This window comes from Electrophorus electricus, chromosome 23 (assembly GCF_013358815.1).
Source record: "Electrophorus electricus isolate fEleEle1 chromosome 23, fEleEle1.pri, whole genome shotgun sequence".
In the NCBI taxonomy this organism is placed as follows: Eukaryota; Metazoa; Chordata; class Actinopteri; order Gymnotiformes; family Gymnotidae; genus Electrophorus; species Electrophorus electricus.
The window spans coordinates 1,641,036-1,664,998 of record NC_049557.1 but is presented as its reverse complement, the minus strand read 5'-3'; the positions used below and the strand labels follow the sequence as shown (position 1 = coordinate 1,664,998).

The window sequence follows — 23,963 nt, the reverse complement described above, 5'->3', positions numbered from 1 at the left end:
GCCAATAGAAAAAAAAACCACAGAAGGCTTTTTAAAGTTACCTTTTAATGTCGCACAGATTCAACATAATGAAACATAGCACAGACATGTTTGTGCATGTCTCTATTCCAGACACACATCCTTCCCCTATAGCCACACCCTGAAGTGTTTTAACACACCCACTTTCCTTAGTTCAGTTGACGCTCCTTCAGGATAATCTCCAGGTCTGGGCAGTGTTGGTAGTGGGGTTCCACAGGCTCAGCCCAGATGGAATCTGGGAGTTCAGAAATCTTATCAGTTGGAAATCGGATGAGGGCAGTGTCATTAAACACATCCAGGAAACGAGGTGAGCAGGGCAGGCTAGTCTCCTCACACACACCTATCGCCTGAATAATTACCGAGTGTCAAGGGACACAACATTTTGGCAAAGACGAACCTGTTTTTGTTTGTGTGTGTTCATAAGCACCTCGCATTTCATGTCGATTATATATACTTTCTCCCCCCGTCCTGTTCCAGTTAAGACCTATGCTATGGCTGCTGATAGTATAGGCTAATAAACACCATCAGCCAGGACAGACCAAGCCTTTTTTTCTTTTTTTTGGCGGCCTTATATCTGAACCTGCCTGCCAAAACACAGGGTCATGCTGGACACGTATACCGTTTAGTATTACATACATCAATAGGTCAGATGCCTCTACAAGAGACGTACAGCTCTACAATGAAATAAACAGATAATGAGCAACAACTTTAGAGTCAGGCAACTTATGGCCGTGTTTTTTTCAGTGTTGCATTGATTTAGCTGTTTACAAGTTTTATAATCCAACAATGGTTGGTTTCAGTGCTGTAAAATGAACCCTGCTTAAGCAACCATTAAAATCAGCTGTAATTTTTCTGTCAAAACCCTCACACGTTATAAGTTATAAAAGAGGTGTAACTAGAACACCTAAAGGATACATCTGAGAGGAAGCTGTAGTCTCTTTCAAGCTCCCTCTGAAGCATCCTAGACACACAAAACACAAAAATAAACTGTACACTATCCTTAAAGCAATAAAACTCACCCGTACTGATTTATTAACAATACCAAGACATGGTCCCATAATTTGAGAATCTATTTGATGTCAACCCTGATGCTTTATCCTTTTGGGTCTGTGAGCAGAATCTGTTTTTGGTGAATATAAAAGGAATTTATAAGGACTTTCATGCTTCCATGACCTTAAAATTGCAAAATGCTTGAAGAAATTATTTGGTGAAATAACTCCAGAAGACCGGCAGAAAACAATGCATTTTCTAAGATGGCAAAGTCATCTTTTTGCCAAGATATTGGACTAATGGAGTTGTTCAATCCTGGACTAAACATCCAACAGTAGGGTCTGGGATTCTGGCATGGGTAAGTGGCACATACCTCTCCTGAATGCCAAGAAAGCTGTTGCCAATAACAATGACATTCGGCAGAACCTGAAGACTCCAGTTCTTCCACAGCACATTGTTGTACAAAGCTTTTCCACAATGAATTAGGTAGAAAAGGGTGGGACGACATATCGCTCGCTTTCCTTCCTGAAGAGACAAGACAGTGATTTTAAAAATAGTACTCCAGTCCTAAAAATAAGTGTTTATTTGACAAATGCTTGTTTTGAGAGTTATGGATGGCATATAAATGATCACCCAGTGTTCCAGAGGGCACAATTTCAAGATTGTAAAACAGAATGTATAGACACTAATATAGCATGATAATACAGCAACGTATTACCTGACAGAACAGGGAGAGCACGTGTCTAGCAACTCAAAGATCATGCGCTCAGTCCCTAGGGACCACAAACACTTAGGCAGATCATTTTTTTTTTACACCGCTCTGGATAAAAACATCTGAAAATGCTGAAAATGTTTTAGGCCTTATTTTGTATTGTCTATAACTTTAAAAGCAAGCATTTGACAAACACAATAGGGAATTTAGGGAATATAAAATATTCCCTAAATTATTTTTTTAAGGTTAATCGCAGAAATATTCCTTTAATGTGAGACAGTTGGGGGTCAGTTTCTAGGACACGGATAAATCACAGTCTAAGGTTAAGATGGCTAGACTAAAGGTAATTCTCCCTTAACAAAGGTCTGTAGTTCTGGAGTACCATCATCTTTCATTTGGGAAAACTGGCTCCATGTGTGTGAGCATACCTCATTTTCAGTCAGCACAGTGAAGCCAAGCTCCCTGAGAGTCTCACATTCTGAAACTGTAAACACTGGGTCATACATGCTGCACTGGCCCACGGGAATCTGAAAAAGTGTATAATCCATTGTTTTACATTTTCTTTAAAGTAAGGTAATAAAACAAATGCTAGATAGCAGGGAGTAGGTGAGTTTACCTCCAGTGTGTCAAAGAGCAGCAGCAACATGGCAAGCTGATATCTGGCAGACACGCAGGAGGAGAAGTTGCCCAGGCCATAGCACACACAGTCGAGCAGGCATGCCCTCTTACTGACTGCCTTATTCTCAGAGCTACCTCTGCCAGAGGCAGCCAGGCAGCCAGACAAGAGCTCTGTCAGACAAAGACGTTGTCCTGATGTTATAGTACCAAAAGAGGCACAAGCAGAATAACTTGTTGGCCACATATTATGCACCATGTGTTCATTCTGTGTTGAATTCAGTCACCTCGCCATTCCAACCAGAAATTGTCACCTTTCAACTCATTTCTGCAAGACAGAGATAAGGGCGATGAGTTACTGTTGTCCAACGTCTGAACTGTGTGCTCACTAGGAAGCCTCCTATTACTGGATGTGTGAAATATTGCATTTTCAATGTGGTGACATCATACACTGGATTCCGTAAAGTGTTCATGCTTATCATTTTTCCTTTAGCTAGCTACTGCGGCATGCCAACCACGATCAAGATAACTTGGAACAAAACTCACATTAGTGGAAAATCAGCGTGTGTCCCTATTCATGTTGTACTCATGACATTCTCACCTGGAGATTATAATTCTTCTTTGAATTATGTACAAATATCGGGAAGCTTTAAGTAAAAAAAAACTTAACATCGAACAGAGAAGGCCAGAATCGTTTATGAATTCTGGTCAGTTACACTAAACGTGTGGAAACAAAAAACATCACCCTCACTCTCATAAGTGGTTAGCTACTTCCTTACACCGCCTCTGTTATTCTGCGTTTCCCCCGAAGTCTTTCCGATGGTTCTGAAGCCTCTGGTTTTTCTGTCTGGACACGTTTTCCTGTACGGGCTATTCCTTTGCCGCGACGCACAATCTGCCACTCTTCACCGCTAGCCATAACGCTAATTAGCTAGCTCAGCTATCTTACCACAGGAGGCACACGTGTAAGATTTTAACTGAATAAGACTTATCGAAATACCAACACAACTGTCCGTCGTCCACAACATAACTGTTTAGTACTGCATTAAGTGAGGACAATATTAAACACATCATCCCGGAACGACTCGGGCTATTTGGCCACACATTCGGTCGTCCTCGTGCCTTGCAATGTTGTGGTGTTACATGATAACATTTCCGTCTTGTACTTGAAGTGTAGTTCCCATATAGCCATTCTTCAACGTCTTTAATAAAAACACCAAACCAATGCAGAAAACAATGTACTCAAGTAAAAGTAATGTTACTTTCAAATAATAATTACTCAAGTAGAAGTAGTCATTTAAATTATTACTCAAGTAAAAGTAAGAAAGTATCTGTTAAAAAGACTACTCAACTATCGAATCATTTAATAACACCGTGTGTCCCACAAACTAAAATATGAGGTCCTTGTAGTTTTTACGATGAATTCAAATCCGTTTTAAAGATGTTTCAGTGAATTTTTTAAGTATACGTTACTTATTCATAAATAAGGCTGTTATTACACTAACAATATGTACAATCTTGAACATCCCACTTAAGGGAACAATAATAGTTAGCTAACAAATGGGTTCCACTTTCCTCGGTACCGATTTTCCATAGGCATGCTATACATATATATAATGATACGTGAGCATAATCGGTTGTAAAGTATTTGTCCTGTTTAAGCACACAGCTAAAAGCACTTTGGTAGATCATGTTTGCTAAATGCCATACATGTAGAGGCAAATATAATGGAACACAAAACTATGGTTGATAGAGATATTCTGAAAACATATTTGAATTCAGCATGCAAAAATACTTTAGACTAAACAGCTATTTTTCTTTGCTCTGGGTCCTTTGTGCTACTTAGTTCATGTGTTATGTTTACGCTACAGTACATGAAGTTTTTGATATCGACTAAACGTGCATATAACATAAGTCACAAGCATCACATTGTATTTTGTGATCACCTTGTGATTAGTAACAATTAGTTACAATTTCTGGGAATATTCCGTGTTCTTGTTCAAGGTCACTTACTAGACATTTTACTGGTCTATATATTGAGATTTCTTTTCCTAATATCACTGATATCAGACCACAATTTACTTCCATATTAATGAGAGAGCATTATGAGAGAGCACCGATTTCACACACAGATGTGTGAGCTTTTAAGAAAAAGATATATTGCAAGCTACTTTTCATAAATGTCATTTGAGTCCCACACTGGAAAATGTGTCTGTTCGTTGTTCAGTATGTCGGTTTACTGTCCAGGTGTGTAACTTACTGAAGTAAAGCGTAAATATGTCTGTTCGTTGTTCAGTTATGTCGGTTTACTGTCCAGGTGTGTAACTTACTGAAGTAAAGCGTAAATATGTCTGTTCGTTGTTCAGTTATGTCGGTTTACTGTCCAGGTGTGTAACTTACTGAAGTAAAGCTGTAAATGTGTGTTCGGTGTTCAGTAGGTCGGTTTACTGTCCAGGTGTGTAACTTACTGAATAAAGCGGTGGCACTTCTTTAGGAATTTCACTAAACCACCACGCTGGCAGGTTGTGGCGAAACTTACAAAATATGTAAATTGTTTTAAAATATCGAACATCGACGAGTATAACGGAGTAAAAGTACGTTTTCTACTTCGGAAATGCGACCGTTTGTGAGCTGCTAATCTTTAAAAATGTCACCTTGCATTCAGCCCTTAGCGCGCGCAAAACGCTTGAGCTTCTAGACACTCGAGCCTGTAATAGCATTTCAGCACCAACGAGCTAGCTTAGCTATCGTTAGCTGGGTTTAATAAATGACAAAAAATATTTTAATACCAGAAACTGCCATGGTTCGTTCAGTTTCACTGGTCAAGCAGTTACTTAATACGTGTTATCTAGACTCTTTGCTAAGTCATAATTAACTTGATAACTTTAGTTATTGCTCTTCATTTATTTGCGTAACGTTAGCTAACGCAAGCAAATGCAACCATGAAGTGCATAATTGAAGCAAACGGTTTGAAAGGTAGGTGATAATGACGCTTTCCTCTATTGTCTTATAGCTAGTTTTATGTGTCTTCTATATTCTAACTTCATAGTAAATAAAGAGGACAGATTTAGGCGGGCTTAGCCAGCCAGCCAACATTAGTCATAGCAGGGGGACGCTCGCTGTCTACCCGTATAACGTCCAGTAGTTAGCTAGTAGCTTGCTCGCTACTTAATTAGCTGGCTAAAATGTTGTTTTACCGTTATGCTAGCTAGCGGTTAATCATGCTTCATACGTTATGTTTCCCCCTCACGGATAACTAACATGTTGCCTTTGCAGTTTTTGGAAAGGCTATTCATGCTCTGTCTCGGATTGGTGATGAAATTTGGCTGGATCCACTGGAAAAAGGGGTAACTTGACTAACCTAGCTAGCTAACATCTTCCTCAGCGGCTAACCAAATAGTGTTAAACTAGCTAGCTATTTAGTTAGCTAGCGAGCTAATTTCGTTGCAAAGATAGTCTCTAATGGTCGAGTTAGCTAACTAGTTGTCTATATTCAGTGGCAGAAAAATCGAAACCCAATATATTGCCTCAAGCAAACGTAAAAGTAAAATAAAATAGCCATTTGGCTAGGTAAACTAACTTATTCTGTGTCCGATTCTAATAAGTTACAACTTACTTTAACAAATTTTAATAAGGCTAATACACCAGGATTTTTGATGAATACCGTTTGCTTGGTGTGTATAGCGTTAAATGCCATAATGTAAAACTTATTTCTAGGCTAGGCTTAAGCTCTGTTCTCTCTTCTTCTCCAAAGTTGGCTGTTAGGTCGGTGAACACAGCCCATTCGGGATATGCCTGCTTCCTTTTCTCGCCTATGTTTTTTCAACACTATACCCCAAACCTAGACCAACGACAGGACAATAAAACTGCAAAATGCAAACTGTCCTTGAAGGTGGGTAGAGTTTTCATTGTATTTTTAGTTCACTGTGAAAGACACATAATATTTCTATGTTCATATATGCCTAAAACACAGATTAATCAGCTGTATTGATGGAAAAGTTAAATTTGCTTTAACATTTAGCCTTAATGATGGTAGTCTAAACATCTCATCTCATTCTGCTTTGCTGATATCGTGTATATTTGTTATTTAGTCGGTGCTGCCCCTATTCCGGAGTGTTGCTACCATAGACCGCAGTGTGTGCAGGTGTGATATATCCATCAACATCCAGGAAAAAAGGATCATATTCCAGTTTAACTGCAGACATGGTAAAATATTTTTGATATATAGAGCTATATAATATTGCATTCACCAGGGGGCAGTGTATAATACTCTACTAGATTAGCTGTAAAAGACTTGAGCCACTTTTCCCCTTTAAGGCCAAACGATAGACATGTATACAATCTATGGACCAAACAGTTCCAAGTATGGACACTTATAAACTGTGCTCAGGACAGTTTTGTCAGCACCTTTAGCCTCTTTTCCACTATGGGGCCTAACACTTCTGAGTACCATTCCAATCCCATTTCCACAGGAATAAGTTTTGGCACGGACTGCTTAAAACCATACTAGGCACATTTGTCTCAGCACATTTATCTAGCTGTGCTCAGAGCTACAGGATGGCTTAATGGCGTAGGGATTTGCTGATTGGTTCTACACGTGCTTCTCTCATCACTAGTGTTCACCGTTTGAATATGTCCTGTGATGTTTTGTTAAACACAAAAAGAATCACTAAAACAGCCCAAAGAACCCCATTGCGTCAGATGCATGCAGAGACTGAGGTTGTTTAGTGAATAATTATAATGAGAACTGGTCACTTCCACAAATACTTCCTGGTCCAGATTTCAAGCACCTCTCAGGTGTTTGGAATGGCGTGGATCAGCTTGATTTGTCCTTATTAACTGTTTGGCTTGGCTGTACAGTGGAAAAGAGGTTATAGCTGCATACCTCATACAGACAGTTAAAATGTAACCGTGTGGGGGGGGGGGCACACTCACTGGCCACTTTATTAACTACATGTTGCTAGTACCGGGTTGGACCTGTTTTTGCCTTCTGAATGGCCTTAATTCTTCATGACAATGATTCAGCAAGGTATTGCAAACATTTCTCAGAGATTTTGGTCCGTACTGACATGATAGCATCACGCCGCTGCTGCAGATTTGTTGGCTGTACATCCATGACGTGGATCTCCTGTTCCACTACATCCCAAAACTTATAAAGGATATGGTCAGCTACAAATCTCAGGTAAACTGGTGTTTAAACAATGCTCAGTTGATATTAAGGGGTCCAAAATGTACCAAGGAAATATCCATCACACCATTAAACCACCACCACTGGCCTGAACCATTGATACAAGGCAGGATGGATCCATGCTCTCTTGTTGCTTACACCAAGTTCTGACCCTACCATCCAAATGTCACTGCAGAAATGGAGGCTCAGCAGACCAGGCAACATTTTTCCTGTCATCTGTTGTCCTATTTTGGTGAGCCCTTGTGAATTGTAGTCTCAGTTGTCTTTTCGTAGCTGGCAAGACTAGCACTTTAGCTGACCTGAAGTGGCATACCTCTTGTAACGAGCAGTTGCCTTTCTATCAGGTTGAAGCAGTCTGGCTAGTTTCCTCTGACTTCTGGCATCAACAGGGCATTATCACTCAGAGAAGTGCCACTCTACTGGTTTTTTTTTCTCTCTTTTTCAGAACAATCTCTGTAAACTAGGGATAGTTGTTTGTGAAAATCCCAGAGGATCAGCAGCCTGTCAAGCACCAACAACCATGCAACATTAAAAGTCACGAATATCACCTTTCTTCCCCATTCTGTTGCATTGTCTGTATTTCTGTAGGTCTTGAGCATGTCTTCATGTCTAAATGCATTGGATTACCATGTGATTAGCTGATTATATATTTGCATTAATGAGCAGTTGAACAGGAGTAACCAGTAAAGTTGCTGGTGAGTGTAGACATTACAATTTAATTATTACAAACATATATACATTATCTTGTGTTTTAAACTACAGGAATAACAAAGACACATAACTTGGGGTACCAAGAATGTGAAGCACTACAAGCAGTTTTTCCAGCTCACCTATGCCCGAATATTCTAAAGGCACAGCCAAAGTAAGATTTTCACGTTATGCTCCATAATAAGATTAAATTCATATATATTGAATTCACTGAGTAATTTTTCCTCAATTTTGTACTTCATGCATATGATGTTCAGAGGTCTGATCTTGTTTCACAATAATGTTTCTGAACACTGAAATTGGGAGTTTGAACATGATAGCTTCTAGTAAAGGAGAATCTCTCTCTATTTTTCCAGACTTCTCTGTGATATTGTCATGCACTTTCCAGTCTCACAAGAGGAAATCACGCTGTCCATATCACCTATAAGAGTGAAGTTAAAGAATTACTATGAAGAGGAAAATGGTCAGTCTTATTAAAAATTATGTTCAGTTAATTTGCTTTGAATGCAGAAACCATCAGAAACCATATTTGCATCAGTGTTTAGCTATTTGCAACAGTGGTAGCTCTGTGGTTAAGGTACTTGACTTGTAATTGGATGGTTGCTGGTTCAAGCCCCACCACTGCCAAGTTGCCTCTGAGCCAAGCCCTTCACCCTCAATTGCTCAAGTTGTACTCAGTCATAATTGTAAGTCGCTTTGGTTAAAAGCGTCAGTTAAATGTAAAGAATTATGTTTCATCCTGAAGTTTTCTTTTTTTTTTTTCTGGTGGTTTGGTTACAGATTGCATTAGGAACATGTCCACAGAGATGTCTCTACATCCTGATGAGTTTGAATATTTCCAGGTTGGAGTAGACTCAGACGTAACCTTTTGTCTCAAAGAACTGAGGGTAAATACCTTAGCTCATTTTGTAGTCACTTCAAAGAAACTATAAGTAGGATTTTCCACAAATCATTGGATTTGTATTTGTATAGGAGAAGTTGGGGACTCAATTAGGCCTGGGTTATGGGGCAGTATAATGATTAATGCTCACATTTTTTTTTATTTTTATTTTTTTTTTTTACAAAAAAATCTTTGTCAGTATAAACTACGTCTGTAATGTTTTAAGATAGAATTTTACGGACGGTTTCTGTTTGAGTTGCCTATATCAACAAATATTTTAAGAATTTTCATAAAAATCAATATAATGGAAACATAGTGATTGACACGTAGATGCCTGATGCCTGTTACAGATGCCCGACATGCTATAACTGCCCACGTGGCGTGGTGGGAGAAAAAATGTGGAAAATGTGGAAGTTTCTTTTGCACAGAAATGTGCTGCATTTTCTATGAAAATATAATAAATGCTGGCCACACTACTGTAACCATGGCATGCCATGTCATATGTAATAACTTCTTAGTTTTGAAAGCGCTCCATTCTGACCAAAAAAGTTCCTGGATGTTTACAATGACCAATACGCTACAACAGATTAAATTTCAAATCAAGTCAAACTTTCTACCTGTGCTATTAACACAAGTAGGACATGTTGTCTGAGGAAAATTCTAACCATTGTCTGTAAGTCTCTCTGCATTACAGAGGTTAAGTTTAAAAATGTTTCTTACCATAATCCACCCCTTAGTATTTATAGTTAATTATGAGCTAGAGTTTTTTTTCTTGTATTCACTCATAATGCTTGACCCTGATTTCAGAACCTCAGAGGGGACTGGGATTTCCCTGTAGTGGTAGCATGCATTACATATGTTTGGATTGGCCATTCTGAACAGGTTCACTGTAGACTGCTGTGTTTGGGTCAGTGGCTGATGCAGTAAGACAGATGGTTATACTTGCATGGCAGTGCCACTAACCTGTCACAGTGAGTTACAGAGTTGGATAGCACACTGTGTCCATGACACCCATAACTTCTGTTTGCACATATTCCACTCGTGTTGACCAAAGTGCAGAGAGGAGTCATACATTTGTACAGGTCTTTGTGTCCTTAATAGTGCCATATTATACATTGCTGTTGTGATAGATATTGAATTGGAAATTCATGTTTGGTGTGAATGTAAAGATGTTTGAAGTTAGCAGCATTATATAATATAATACACTCTTTTAGGGTTTGTTGGCATTTGCTGAATCCCATGCTCTACCAGTGTCTGTCCATTTTGGTGCATCTGGAAAGTAAGTTCATTACAGAACCACATTATTCCTGTAAAAATCTATAGATGTATATTTTCATATAACCATTAGAGCAACTTCTGTAGTTCATCTGTTAAAGCAGGAGGAGAAAAGTGCTGGCAACACCAAAGTAATGTGCAGAATGCTGTCTCTTAGGCCTATGTCTTTCAGTGTGGAGGATATGCTGCTGGAGGCTATAGTGGTTTTGGCCACTCTGGTAGATCCTGTCAGTCCATCTGAAGTTTCTTTTGCTCAGGAGGCCCTAGCACCCAGGTGATGGACTCTTTCACTCTGCATGTCAAAAACATGTAGAGTAGATATAGCACATTTTTTGCATGGTTGTATGATTATGGAAACAAAATGCTTTGACTAACTAATGCAGTCGTCCTACTTTGTCAATACAGGCAAGCTTACAGGCAAATGTGTTTTGGTATACAATGACTCTCATTTCAATAAAATCCCCTCAGATAATTACAGTACATTTTCCCCAAATAAATACAGTTCATTTTCATTCCTCTTATTTCACATTCATTGCTTAGCAAACCTATCATTTGATAACTAAACTAAAAACTAAGTGGTACCTTCTACTGGAAACCATCCTCTCCGTTCCACTAGTAGGTACCACTAAGTTTATAGAGCTATACAAGCTGCCAGTGGCTGTAAGCTGCATTGTCCGCTGTGACCTGTCAGGCTAGGATAGTAATGTCACTGCAAATTTCCATGTGACATGCAGACATTGGTGTCCCAGCAGGCTCACCCTCACCTGATCAGCAAACTTCAAATTTAAACTAACACTGATAAAAATACAGCTTAACTGCAGAAGTGGGTAATATGTTTTCAAGCCATAAATGACTATTTACTGACACTCAGTATCCAAATGCTTGTGAAGACCATTGATTAGTTGGATCAGGTGAAGCTGAAGTTGAAAGGTCCCCTGGATGCCTTTATTACATAATTACATCACATACATTACATCACATAATCATGAAATAAGTATCAAAACAAGATCAAACATCCCTGCAGAAACTTACTCCAAGCCCACTTTTACTAATATAAAAGAGAATCTTCTACATTTGGCAGAATTATTTTTGATAACAGTATATTTCAGTAGTATAGAGTTTGCACAGAATAGATAGAGAGACTGCTTTCAGTGTTATAAACAAAGTCATAAATAGCCATTAGCCCAGTCTACTCTGCTGGGAGGGGGCCAATTGGGGGGAGTCTCTCTGGGGGGAGAGTCACATTAGCCATCCAGTATTTACCATTCCCTCACTCACCATCTCACCTCTGCCTCTTAGTACTTCTCATCTCACTGGCCTCTCTCTCACGCCGCCCTTTCACACACAGGTGCATGTGCAGGAGGCACTTTTCCAGCATGGCAGGTGTTGCAACTTTAAACCATGCCTTTGATAGGCAATGATTTGCAAGTGAGGATTTTTTTAGTGAAAGAAAGAGGGGAAAAAAAAAAAAAAGCTACATATTGAATATTCCTGTAATGTATCTGGTTTTTTTTTTTAGGGAAGTCAGTAAGGTCTGTCCAGCAGAAATTTCCACAGCTGACACCTCCATAGCTGACCCTGTACATGAGGATCCTAAAGTGGCACAGGCCACCGGTTTGGCACCCAACCATGCAGGTTTCCATGCTTGGCAGCAAGTGGCCTCCAGCCAGGGCAGTCCAGTCTTCAGCCCAGCCTTTCACATGAAGAAGGTCATGCAGCTCCAAGGCCATGGAGTGAACCCTTCAACACCTAAAACTTCTCTGTGTGGTAGACGTTGTGGGTCTGCCTTGATCACGCCAGTAACACCAACTGCCTTCAAGGTTAGAAGTTTGTGGATTATGCACAACAGATTATTATTTATAATGGTTATGTCAATAAAATGGGGAGACAAATCACTTTTGTTTTTTTAAAATTTGGTTCTGTAAATGCAATAAACAAAACCGTATGCAATAAAGCTACTTTTGCACAGCTTTTAAATTTACAATAATTTTCATACTATATTATCCTACAACAGATCCATTCACTACTGTTTGGGGCTGTATCAAGTGGGGATGGTGACGCATTAGAACTGCCCTGTCTGGTGTGTGCCAGTGACACTGAGGATGATGCAAGGGATGAAGGTGGCAGAGTGGAAGTATAATGCAGGTAACATACCCCAAAGGACACATTAAGAACATGTATAAAGGTGCTAGGGGATTTGTAGACTACAGCAGGGCACTGATTTGTTAATTGCATATTTCTACTTTAGTGAACTTTCAAATTTCTAAGATGTCTGATGTAGAAATATTTAAATAATACCAGTAATTTTGACAAGACTGAACTATTGCACAGTTGAATTAGTAAAACTAGTAATCTTGCTGAATTAACAGTATATATAAAGTATATACTGTATATATAGTATATACAGTCTGAGTTTGTAATAAAATAGTGAACTTATAAAACATGAGATGAATGTTTCCTTCAAGCTCCTCTTGGAGTGAGAAAAATAGCACACAATGTAAAAAAATAAACCTTTATTAGATCATATGACCCATCACATATCCAATTTAAGCATTCAGTGATTCTAGCATTATCCTTGTGCGTTAACAGTAAATACCTCAAAAAAATGTAAAATTAAGTTTACAAAAGAAAAGAAAAAAAAAATCTGTAACACAGAACTCACACTTATCAAATATAGGTTACTTTCATATACAGTCTGTAATAGCCTACACTTGCCAAATGCATACATCATACATAAATATACAAGTTTGTATATACCTTATACATATAGTTCTCTCAAACACACGTGCACATTTACACAATATGTGAACTTCCAAGGTAACTGAAATAGCAAGACCTTTTTCTCTCAACATAAAACCTTTGCAGCCACTTGCATTGTGAGAAATACATAACAACTCACACTGGGTGATATGGGGAGAAACACTGGGTTGATATAATAAATATATAAAAAAAAAACTTTTAAGAAAGATAAAATTTAAATGGTCTTCCTTAGCAAAGTTATTATACCATTTTTCCCTGGACCCTGAAGTGTGGTGTTATGCATGCTTTTATCATTACAGTGCCAAGGCTCTTATTCCAACCTTTTCCCAAATAAAACATCCTTTTAAACATATACTCCCACATAAACAGGTGTGTCTTACCAATTAACACTGAGTAAGACCTGCTTTTTCATGTTTATGAAAAGTTGTTTGTTGCCAAGTTAACTGTTTAAACTTATGAGCAGTTAAATTTTACATGCAATCCACCCATTTACATTTAGCCATATTTGAACTTTACAGGAACTAGCTTCTGTTTAAACTTAACAGGAACAGATCTTTGCCACCATCCCCCAGGGACTGATTAAGGATGTTTTTGGGTGGGTTTTAAAATGGACACTACAGGCAAAACTGACCTGATGAAAAAGATTTGTGGGAGCTGACTTCCCCTGGCTTTGCAATTGGAAAGGTGAAACAATTAGAACTTCATCTCTTCTCTAGACTCCCCTGAATCTGACAGTCTGGCATGATGGTGTCATTTTCATTGCTAATCTTTTGACTGGTTAATTTCAGACTACATATCTCTGCTCAGGAGATGTTGTACCTTTTGAACAGCTGTGTTATGGTGCAGCTCATATATTAACACACATATCTGAAATTTGCCCTTTCTTCATTTGTTGGCTTCAACCTGTTTAACCTTTGACATCTCACTGCTACGCATTTACACATCTCCGACTTACACAAACTGATCATCATCATCCACCATGAGACCAGGCCTCTGCAACAGTCCTCACCAAACTTAAAACAACTGAGGTAATGAAGAATAGAGAGGGGTGCATTACCAGCTTATATTTAAATCGATTAGACCAAGATGTAAAAAGTTCACCATTACTTCCTCTTGTCCCAGATGCGGAAGGAAAGGGTCCTAACTCAAAGTGAGAAAAGATGTGGTAAAACCTAAAAAGAAGGCGATCCTTGCCAAAGGTCCAATTTGTCAGGCCTTGTCCTGCCAGCATGAAGTAATGACTAGTTCAGTGAACAAGAGGAACACAACTAGAGGAGCACTGCGGTCAAAGCAGGCATCAGTCTGTGTACTCTGCCACAATTGAAAGCAGAACTGTAATGTCATCTGGCTTTCCTCCTAAGGAATAAAAAAAAAAAAGAATGCATTGTTAAAGCCATTGTCTGGACCGATTTGAGACTTTGCAAAAACAAATGTCATGAAGACAAACAAGTTTGTTCCTGTCAAACAAAGCAAGGATTCCTTTCAGTGACATTCTTTCAACTATATGAATTCATGAATGCTGCATTTGAAAGATCCTCACTCACCCCTTACATTCAGTCCATTGTCACAGGCAAACTGTGCAAAAGGTGACATGTAATTGGGGTCATAAGCCAAAACGTGGGCCTGCTCTGCAATACTCTTGGCCGTCTGCTGGATGCTCTCATAATTGGTGTTCTGGAACAGTGCATTACATAACATTATCAGCACACTTAGAAACTTTTGATCCAGTCCTAGAAATTGTGAACATCAATGGATCAGTCCAGTACCTTAAGCTTTTTGAGTTCTTGTAATATCATGTAATCTGGCATGTTGTCAAAGAGTCCATCTGTGGCAGTAAGGATGATGTCTCCAAGCTGGACATCAAAGGATGAACTGTCAGCCGCTTCAGGACTAAGAAATACATATAATTGATTGTCAGAGTGTGGGTCAAATAATATACTTGGGCATTGCCAAATGTGCTGTGTGAATGAAGGACACCCTTTATGTAGGGGTTACACTGCACTTAGGAATATTTGTTTAAAAGTCCTTCTCTGTTACTTCTCTACGAAATAATGTGATATAATGTAATCTCAAAATGTTTGGATCTGCCCGGGTTTGCTTGAATACAAGGTTTTGAATGCCCCGAATGTGATAAGTACTAATTGTAACTACCTTTATGAAGAAATTCGATACAATAAAATTCACAAAAAATATTAAAATAATAATCATCTAATATTTAAGTTGGAGACATTTTTGCCTGTTTGTAGAAAATGTGTAAATCCAAAATAATTTGTAATAAACTGCCATTGTAGTACATTACTGTTATCTTGAAAAAACTATAAATATTTGTACCTATTTAATTTTGTATATATGAATGAGAATTAGAGATGAAAGATGAGTAAATACACACATTATACATTAGCTTCAAATTCATTATTAATACAACAAAATGTGACAATTTGTGAAGGTATACTTAAATTAAAGTAATGACTTCCTGCTGCTGTTCCATAACTTTAGGTATTTCTGCAAATACCGCTCAGCATTTCAGGAACAGTGTATCAAAAACTTGCCATCCCCTTGCTTTGCACAGTTTGAAGAATTCAGCCAGATCATTCAGCCAGATGCAGCTTTGACCTCCTTCAAGAGTACTCAATGAACTGTTCATCTCAGGTTTACTGCTTGTTACATATTCTACTGCATGAGTTCACATTTATAGATGTGTGCTGTAGTGTCAAGTTCAATTCTTGGAAGGACAGCAACTCTTATGTTCTGACTTACTCAAAATGCTGGCTGTGGAAGTCTCTTTGAGCCCAGCCTGTCCAAACTAACACCCATGTTCATGATTAAACAAGCAAGAGCATGGATATTGCCTGAATTTAGAAATGCGAAAATAGAGCAAAATAAAGTTACTTAAAGAAAACCTGGCCACATTCTTTGCAAACAGTAATTCATGTAAAGAAGGACCTTGGCTGCAGTGCCACAGACTTAGTCAGATTCTTCATGTTAATTATGTAGCCCAATCACAAATAGAACATGGTGTCAGAACTTTTTCAGTTTTTGATGGAGCAGTTGTAGACCTTTCTTTGTATGGTCATTTCTTTATTCATGGATCAAAGTGAAAGCATGCCTGAAAGCTATGCTTTTCAAATAGGAGATTAGCAATCAAGTTCGCCTAGTACAGGGGGCTCAGACTTCATTAAGAAGTACAATTCTGAAAGAAATTGCTTCTAGTAGAGAAACAGGATTGGTTAATATCAGGAAGACCTCTGTTCCACCCCTGTGTGTGATTAGACTTTGGACGAATATCGTCATTGGCAGCAGTCCAGCTCTATCCCAGTCCATTAAAATTCCCTAAGCAGCCACACACAGCATGGTTCTTGGCACACTGCTTGAACAAGATTCAGCAACACACGGCTATGTTGCTGTACTTGTAAACTGTACATTCCCCATTATGTCAAGATGCTTGAGAGAGAAACTTTTGTTGCAGCAAGTGCCATAATTCCTTGAACATGATGGGAAAACAATGACTTCACAAAGCATATATATGTGTGCCTTGAGAGAGGAAAAAGTAAAAGCAATTTAATTGAACTGAGAACTGGACCTAAGATTAATCTTAGTCCTTTGTAACAGTATTGTTCACAATTCAGCAACTCAACTGACTGCCATCCCATCTGGGGTACAGTAATCCAGTAAAGCTTGGGAAACGAATCTCAGCATGAGGAGCAAATCAGTTTTCATTCTACCAGCAAGGATCACGTCTTATTCAAGCCAACCACCAGCAGAGTCCTGCCTATAATCACATAAGTACAGTGAAAGGAGAGAAAGCCAGAATGCCTTACCTGTCACTAAGGACAGAGCCCTCTGCTTCTGGGGGGGCAATCGAAAGCTGGAAGGGGGTGTTGAAATAGTGCTGCTGCTCATCAGACCTATGGACTACCTCCCCTCCCCGAACAACCAGGAATCCTGAATCACCGAGGTTTGCTGTGTGAAGCTGATGGCTTTGTCTGTCCAGCACCACTATACAGGCTGTGCTGCTTCCTGAAGGGACATGTCAGTCAGAAATTGAGCAAAAAATTGCAACACTAAAAAACCAAAATTTGTGCAAGAACGGCAAGGAGCAGAACAACTTCTGTGATACTGTGAAACTAGCCACTGCATGAATCAGTGTCAGTTTTGTAGCTGGGTTTTGCCCTAACCAAGAACTGAAATCAAGCATAAATCAAAGCATTTTTGGATCCCCCACTACACGAGTCATCTTGCCCACAAAAATGTCCTCAGTACGTTCATAACCAGAGTACCACACAAGATGACTCATTTTGTCCATAAGATGTTAAAATGTTTAATATAACCTTGGCAAAGCCCAACTGGATCATTGAAAAAACAATTCCCACAAAATAAAAATAAATCTTAAATGCCTCCTGAAAGGCACAGCATGGAAAGTTACAAACCAAACACTTCCTATTCCCGAGTCCTGGTGCAGCGCAATTTTTTTTATTATTTTTTTTTTACTGCACATACTGGTGCATGAAAAAAAGCAGCAAAAATGTGTGCATTTTCCAGTCCTCTGGCAGGAGCACCACTCCCAGACTCAGTAGTCATGACCGTGGGGGGGCTGTTCTCTGCCTATACAGATTAAATTAACATCTGCTCAAAGAAACCTTAAATCTCTTGAAGGTCAAATAGCATGTGATTAGCTCTATTTTAAAACATTTTTTGTTCAATTTCTGGCTCTCTGTGTTTTGCAAAGCATGCGTATGTTGGAAAGGTAAAGCAATAAGTAAACAAGCAACAAGCCTTCAATTTGTTTGGTCCAGATTGTGATTAGAACCACATCCATCCTTTTGAATTTGGTTTGAAAAAGCATTAGATGAGGCTTGTCATACCAAATACCCACTTTGCAACCTCACTACATAATTCGCAAACCGTAAAAATCAAAGAGGAAACCCTTTGTGCACATCATCCTTTGATAGGACTGACAGGACCTCTACCTCATGCCATCTACAGTTCTGGGAATACATCCTGGAGGTCATCACTCACCTAGTAGAGGTACTTTGTTTTGAAGGAGCTCATAGTAGCTGGTGGTGAGGATTCCCACTGGGTTACTGGGCACGAAGCGTCCTTCTTTGACCAGTCTCTCACATGTCCTCATTAGGGTTCCAGAGAACTGAGAGGGGTCTACTCCATAATCACGCCAGCCACCCACTCCATCAGCCACACCTAGAATACAAGGAATGAAGGACTTATTCTTAAAGGAGCAATAAGTCCTTTTTCCTATTATTCTTCTTCACATTAAACAGCCATTATACTGAAACCTAGCAGCCTGGATATTTCAAAGATTCTGTACTAAATCCAAGTTTTAAACATGGCTGCCTCCATGTGGGGAAAATGCTCCATGGACCCTAAACTAGTTCGTTTGAGGACTATGAAGCAATATGATTTTTTTTTTTTTAAGAAAAAATGTAGATGTTATAAATCACTTTCATAAATATTGTTTGCTTCTTTTTGGTGGTAAGAATTACTTATTGCTCCTTTAAGTTACAGTAAGCCTAACTGTTGAATATGCAAAGCCTTAACCACCCCCACCCCAAAAAAAAGTGATTCACAAATAGCAGGGGAATTCTATATAAAAAAAAAGCAAGCTTTCCTAAGGGTCCCTAGACAGATATAATGCACCCGCTTTTATGACCATACAAGGCAAATTCTTTTGTATATTCAGTCTGCATATTTTCATGATCTTGACAGTGAAATTCTTGCATTGGCTTAAAAACAACCAAGCTAAGTGCCAATACAGACCAACTAGAACCTTAAAAAACTGACAAAAAAAAGGTAATATGGTTCAATGCCCCTTTAAACGTTAAACAACCAGCAGACAATTGTCTTCTGAGCTCATTGGTCTACATTTTGGGACCACACACTTTTTGAAATATAGATGAACGAAATGAACAATGCCATGAGTCAGTTAAATGATGTTTCACTCATACTGATGCACACGTTTTAATGGTAAAGGTATGCTTACTCTTGTTTTAATTTGTGTAAAACGTTCTAGACAAGACAGCCTGGACAGACTAACCATTCGCTTTATTTGCTACACCAGACAGCATGTTGCAATGTGATTTGGTGAGTCCACTCCTTGACTTTTAACCCATTACAATTTAAGAGAAAGTGCACGGATGAATCTGTCCACAGAATAGGTGCTGAAACTATAAGGAAACGCTCCTCTTGCTAGCTAGAAAGCAAGCTAACTTGGGGCTGCATAGCCATCCCTAAGGCTGATCCCTCATGTTGTATTCTTCACAATGCCCTGGTAGCTACAACAACCACCAATTTAACTTAAGCATCTGCGTTTTATTTTATTAGTCAGGGGGTGGCAAGCTGATACAGCTAGCTAGTACTAAAAGAACTAACTGCCCATATCGTTACACAACTGTGGCACAAGGAGCCCAATTCTCAATGAAAACATTAGCATAGTTTGGCTGGCTATTTATCTAGCTACAAGTATTGGGATTGTAGTGTCCATTTAACCAGCTGGCACATACAAGGTTTGTGGCTGCTGGTTAATGATTAGTTTAGCATAGAGCCATATTCATGAACAAAGCAACTAGCTACATGATAATTGATGGGGGGGGTTTAATGTCAAGCATTTAGCTCGGGCGCTGTGCTTTGTTGCCTAGCCAACCACAGCCCGACGACAATAACGTTTTCCTGCTAGCTAACCTAACCAGCTGCTACCCTGTGTTAACTAACGAGGATAAACGACTCAGTCCGACTTACCCAAGACGTCGGCGGATCTGTGTCGCGCAATGAAACAGGCGTCGTCACCGTAGCACATCCCTTTCTTCAAAATCCCTTTCCGAAAGTCTTTCCCGTATCCAAAGCTGGCGGACACCAGGCTGTAGTCGCGGCCGTCTGTCTGGGAAAGACCGCCGATGACGGCCCTGGCGAGCAGTCTGCCGTAGGAGAGTACGGACAACATCATCCGCACAGCGGCCCCAGTTACGCTAACCTGCCGCGGGGCCAGCGCGTTTGATCAAATCAATCTCGGTCCACGGTGTTGCCGCGTCCAGACAATAAAAGCTGTAGGTTAATGCAGCCAATGTGGCACTAGCCCATTAGCTAACCTAGCTAACGTTAAAGAACAACGACAACCTAACCCACAGAACAGGGATCTTTACTCGCTTAACGGCTTACTGTAGCTACTGAAATCAACACGGCAACTCTGTAACCGAACTATTCCGACACATCTGGCACAACGACGTCTTTAACGGTCTAAACGCGCACAGAGATCGCAAAGCCCATCCCTCTGTTCGTGTTTAACGCCGGGTTTCCTTAAGCACTGCCGCCGCATCGCGATTAGCTTGGAGGCTAACACCTGCTAGCGGTCACCGAGAACTACCAGCGTCTCGTGACACACCTGACGTCATCACGTCTTGCGCAATGCCTGTAATATTTAGCGCATATTTAATATACCCATCTGCTTTAAATCACAACCCCATCTCTCTCTCTCTCTCTCTCTCTCTCTCTCTCTGTGTATACATATACACACACACACACACACACACACATTTCAATTCATTTTGGTATCGGGTATAGTATTGATATGTAGTCTATGTCGGAGTTTTTTTGTCGGTGTTGTGTTTTTTTCGCATGTTCAGTACTTATGCATGCACATGCTCAAGACGAGTCGTAAAATAATAATTTTGTTACTTCTTTGTATAGCTACGCACTGTGTGGCTATCGGCTGTTCTCTAGATTTGCTCTCTAGATTCTTTTTGTATGAGCGCCAAAATGATTTTGTGCACCATCTGGTGACCATCTAAGCACAGGACAAGTAACTTAGTGGCGGAAGAATAGACTGGTTATAATGGTAATAATCTCATGTAGCTAAACATGCCATGTTTTTTTCTTAAAGTATTTTTTTGCAAATATGGCAGTAAGATATATTTATTCAAGATATTTTTTTTCCATCAGTTTGTTACCTATTTAAATACTGTCAATACTAAATACTTAAATACTAAATACTTTAAATACTACAAACAAAATGTTTATTCATGTTCAGCTTTATTAGCCATTTGTTAGTTGTAGAAATACTTACATTAGAATTCAAATGTGAAGCTTGCTCAGAAATATGCAAAACGTGAAAGAAACAACATTAAATTATAGTATATTTATACACATTTATACACACTATGATACTGTTGGAACACTCACTGATTAACTTAAGACATTTAAAATTCATATAGCAGTAGGATTAGTCACAATATCAGAATTTTGTTGTTTACTTATCCATCCATCCATTCAACTGTTCATTCCTGCAAATGCAGTTTAGGAGAAAAAAAAAATCCAAAAGTAGTAAAGTACAAATTAAAATGTACTACCGAAGTACATACTTTCCAAATCACATCAAGGTATTCACAATTGCAGCTAATTACAGGTAGATTCTTACTTTGTCATAAAATAGGGAGATCATTTATTTTTGACAAAAATATGTGTTGTATGCAGAATTGCTGTGATAAATGAAAGTAGAAGAATAAACAGTGTTACATTATATCCTGCAAATCCCTTACAAACTTTTCCTTACCTACATTTCACTTTTATTTAGCACAGCATGCTCCTTTCAACTCCATAACTTTGCTATTTTCAGTTATTATTTTAACTTACTGTACTATTTTCAGTGGGTTTTGTGAACATTAAACAGGATTTATAGCAAATATTTCCTAAACAAATAAAATGCACACTAGCCATATCGTTGCATCACAACAGTTTGTACAACAAGAAACATTTTCAGATGTGATACGTCAATGAGAAATTAAAAATAAGAAACAAAAATTATTAGGAGAATTCCTGTTGTCGACCCAAGGCTAATATATTATTCCACAGTACTGCTCAAACTCGTGGATACTGTAAAGCTGTGAATAATAATGTACAGCTAGGTTTCGAGCTTCCTTGACACCAGTTCAAAGTGTGGTAGTGTCTATTGTATTCCTCACAATAGCCATATATGTATTAATATATAGATAACAATGAATCCCTTAATACCTTGGTCACATTTTAAAAATATTTGTCATTATAATTTGTCAAACCCTTAAGCCCTTTAGGTGCCTACAGCTTGACATTCAACAACAATCCTGACCATGCAACAGTTCATTTGTGAGACAGGAGGTGGCAGTAGACACCAAGTCATATTTTACAATACAGTTTTGTTTTTTTGTTTTTTTCGTTTTCTTCTAAGCACCATAAAGTGAATTGAAACCAATTGTTTTAAACATAGTCAGAGGTGGCAGAAGAACACAAGTCCTTTATTCAAGTAAAAGTACAAATACTCTGGTAAAATTTGAAGCGAGGTTTACATTGTTCTTAAGTGAAAGTATAAACTTACATGCCCATAGATGTACTTACAGCAAAAAAAGGAAAAGTATTTATTGGAAAAGTTTTTCCCCATTCAATTATTTTGAAAGAGGACATTCTTTATTGAGTGCTCATTAGATGTACACAACCATGCTCTTGACCTTTGGCAGTTATTAAAAGGCACCATATTCGCCAACAACTTTTTTTAAAGAACGAAATATACCATGGATGGTTTTTCCCTCTGCTTATTTGCACCTTTCAGAATATGCGTTGCCTCGCCGATGTTGCTGACTTTGCGTTCCACGGTCATGTCTGTATCGCATTCTTCCATACTTACATTTTAGTATGTCCCAGTGATTAGTATTTCATCACTGCAAAACGTACGATTTTAGCATGCACAAAAGGGGCGGTGGTAGCTCAGTGGTTACGGTACTTGACTAGCTGCCATTTCAAGTCCCACCGCTGCCAGCTTACTGCTGTTGGGCCCCTGAGCAAGACCCTTAACCCTCAACTGCTCAAATTGTATTCAGACATAATTGTAAGTCGCTTTGAATAAAAGCAGCTAAGTGTAAATGTAAGAGAAACCCGGGTGCCTCATTAAATTCACTGAGAAGTTAGTGTGCTGCAGTGCACTTGTCATACTAAACAGAAGAGGTGAAGCTGTCAGTGGCGAAATATAATAGTGACCTGAGGCACATTATCTCTGGCTGCACAGATTACAAATCTAAAATACAATTTGTTTATATTTACATATTCACTATGTATACATCGGTTCAATTTAAACATGTTCGTTTGGCTATCATGTTTTACATTTGCTAACGATGGCTAGGTTAGCCATCGGAGTGGCTATCAAGAGCGTGTGCGTTTCAGTAATATGATACTTTGCATCCTAGCAGTATTTGCATAATCAAAGTGAGGAGTAAATACTCAGATCAGAGTAGAGTATGCAATTTTGACCTGTGTCTTTAATCTTCTCCCCGCGTTTTTCGCAGGGACAATAAATGCTGGATTGCCGTAAAAATAACCAGTCGCACATGACCTGTAGGTATAGGCCCGTGTCTCAAAGCATCTCCCGCCTCAACAAGTTGACTTTTGTTGAGGTGCTAAGTAGAAATTGCCCAATAAACCAAACAAACACAGAAAAATGGATTAAGGAGTATGGTTTAAACATTAGAAAGTACTGATTTCTCCCCTGAAATGCAACGAGTAGATGTAAACAGTAAAAGTAAAAAAGTGAGAAAAATATTCAAGTATAGATACTTAAAAATGTTACTTATTTACTTAAGCACTGTAACCCCTGAACATAGTTTATCACGAGGCCCTTTTAATAACATTCATATTATGCTAGTGCAACGTGCAAGCCTCATTTTCTTATTGCATTAAATTCACAAAATCAAATCAGACAAACAAAACATTTTTACAAGAAATCCAAAGTAAAATCCAAGAATTTTTATTTTTTTTTAAATTTCATGTAATTTATTTATTTATTTATT

At 38.8% G+C, this 23,963-nt stretch overlaps 3 protein-coding genes across 5 annotated transcripts; 1 reads left to right on the top strand and 2 right to left on the bottom strand.

Annotated features, from left to right (window-relative positions):
* Positions 1-26: 26 nt before the first annotated feature.
* Positions 27-3,473, bottom strand: srrd (SRR1 domain containing). 3 transcript variants are annotated; one of them, XM_026999776.2, is made up of 7 exons: positions 3,115-3,473; positions 2,623-2,663; positions 2,337-2,509; positions 2,149-2,247; positions 1,382-1,533; positions 934-979; positions 27-365 (listed from the first exon to the last, which is right to left on the bottom strand). In XM_026999776.2, the coding sequence occupies exons 1-7, from the start codon at positions 3,252-3,254 to the stop codon at positions 168-170; spliced, it is 849 nt and encodes a 282-aa protein (XP_026855577.1). In that variant the 5' UTR covers positions 3,255-3,473; the 3' UTR covers positions 27-167. The 3 variants fall into 3 exon arrangements, with proteins under 3 accessions (XP_026855577.1, XP_035377955.1, XP_035377956.1); XM_035522062.1 differs by having other exon boundaries at positions 2,937-3,208; XM_035522063.1 differs by lacking the exons at positions 27-365; positions 934-979 and adding an exon at positions 989-1,138.
* A 1,804-nt stretch (positions 3,474-5,277) lies between these two features.
* Positions 5,278-12,673, top strand: rad9b (RAD9 checkpoint clamp component B). Its single transcript, XM_035522122.1, has 11 exons — positions 5,278-5,311; positions 5,612-5,682; positions 6,090-6,227; positions 6,427-6,541; positions 8,286-8,385; positions 8,588-8,698; positions 9,022-9,118; positions 10,326-10,390; positions 10,544-10,650; positions 11,941-12,206; positions 12,401-12,673. The coding sequence occupies exons 1-11, from the start codon at positions 5,278-5,280 to the stop codon at positions 12,524-12,526; spliced, it is 1,230 nt and encodes a 409-aa protein (XP_035378015.1). The 3' UTR covers positions 12,527-12,673.
* Positions 12,674-12,884: 211 nt separating this feature from the next.
* pptc7a (protein phosphatase targeting COQ7 a) lies at positions 12,885-20,516 on the bottom strand. The gene is made up of 6 exons (XM_026999800.2): positions 19,897-20,516; positions 18,163-18,342; positions 16,965-17,163; positions 14,913-15,036; positions 14,691-14,820; positions 12,885-14,502 (listed from the first exon to the last, which is right to left on the bottom strand). Exons 1-6 carry the CDS (start codon positions 20,099-20,101, stop codon positions 14,444-14,446), a joined length of 897 nt encoding a protein of 298 aa, XP_026855601.1. The 5' UTR covers positions 20,102-20,516; the 3' UTR covers positions 12,885-14,443.
* Positions 20,517-23,963: the final 3,447 nt, after the last annotated feature.

What these genes read in the sequence shown, in the direction of transcription:
- srrd (XM_026999776.2), bottom strand. Translation starts at nt 3,254, where the DNA reads ATGGCTAGCGGTGAAGAGTGGCAGATTGTGCGTCGCGGCAAAGGAATA. An exon ending in CGCAGAATAACAGAGGCGGT is followed by an intron (nt 2,664 to 3,114) that starts GTAAGGAAGTAG and finishes TCTGTCTTGCAG; the next exon opens with AAATGAGTTGAAAGGTGACA. An exon ending in TTTCTTGGCATTCAGGAGAG is followed by an intron (nt 980 to 1,381) that starts GTATGTGCCACT and finishes TTGTGTGTCTAG; the next exon opens with GATGCTTCAGAGGGAGCTTG.
- rad9b (XM_035522122.1), top strand. Translation starts at nt 5,278, where the DNA reads ATGAAGTGCATAATTGAAGCAAACGGTTTGAAAG. An exon ending in TGAAGCAAACGGTTTGAAAG is followed by an intron (nt 5,312 to 5,611) that starts GTAGGTGATAAT and finishes TTGCCTTTGCAG; the next exon opens with TTTTTGGAAAGGCTATTCAT. An exon ending in TTCTTTTGCTCAGGAGGCCC is followed by an intron (nt 10,651 to 11,940) that starts TAGCACCCAGGT and finishes CAGAAATTTCCA; the next exon opens with CAGCTGACACCTCCATAGCT.
- pptc7a (XM_026999800.2), bottom strand. Translation starts at nt 20,101, where the DNA reads ATGATGTTGTCCGTACTCTCCTACGGCAGACTGCTCGCCAGGGCCGTC. An exon ending in CAGATCCGCCGACGTCTTGG is followed by an intron (nt 18,343 to 19,896) that starts GTAAGTCGGACT and finishes CTTGTATTCTAG; the next exon opens with GTGTGGCTGATGGAGTGGGT. An exon ending in AAACAAAGTACCTCTACTAG is followed by an intron (nt 17,164 to 18,162) that starts GTGAGTGATGAC and finishes ATGTCCCTTCAG; the next exon opens with GAAGCAGCACAGCCTGTATA.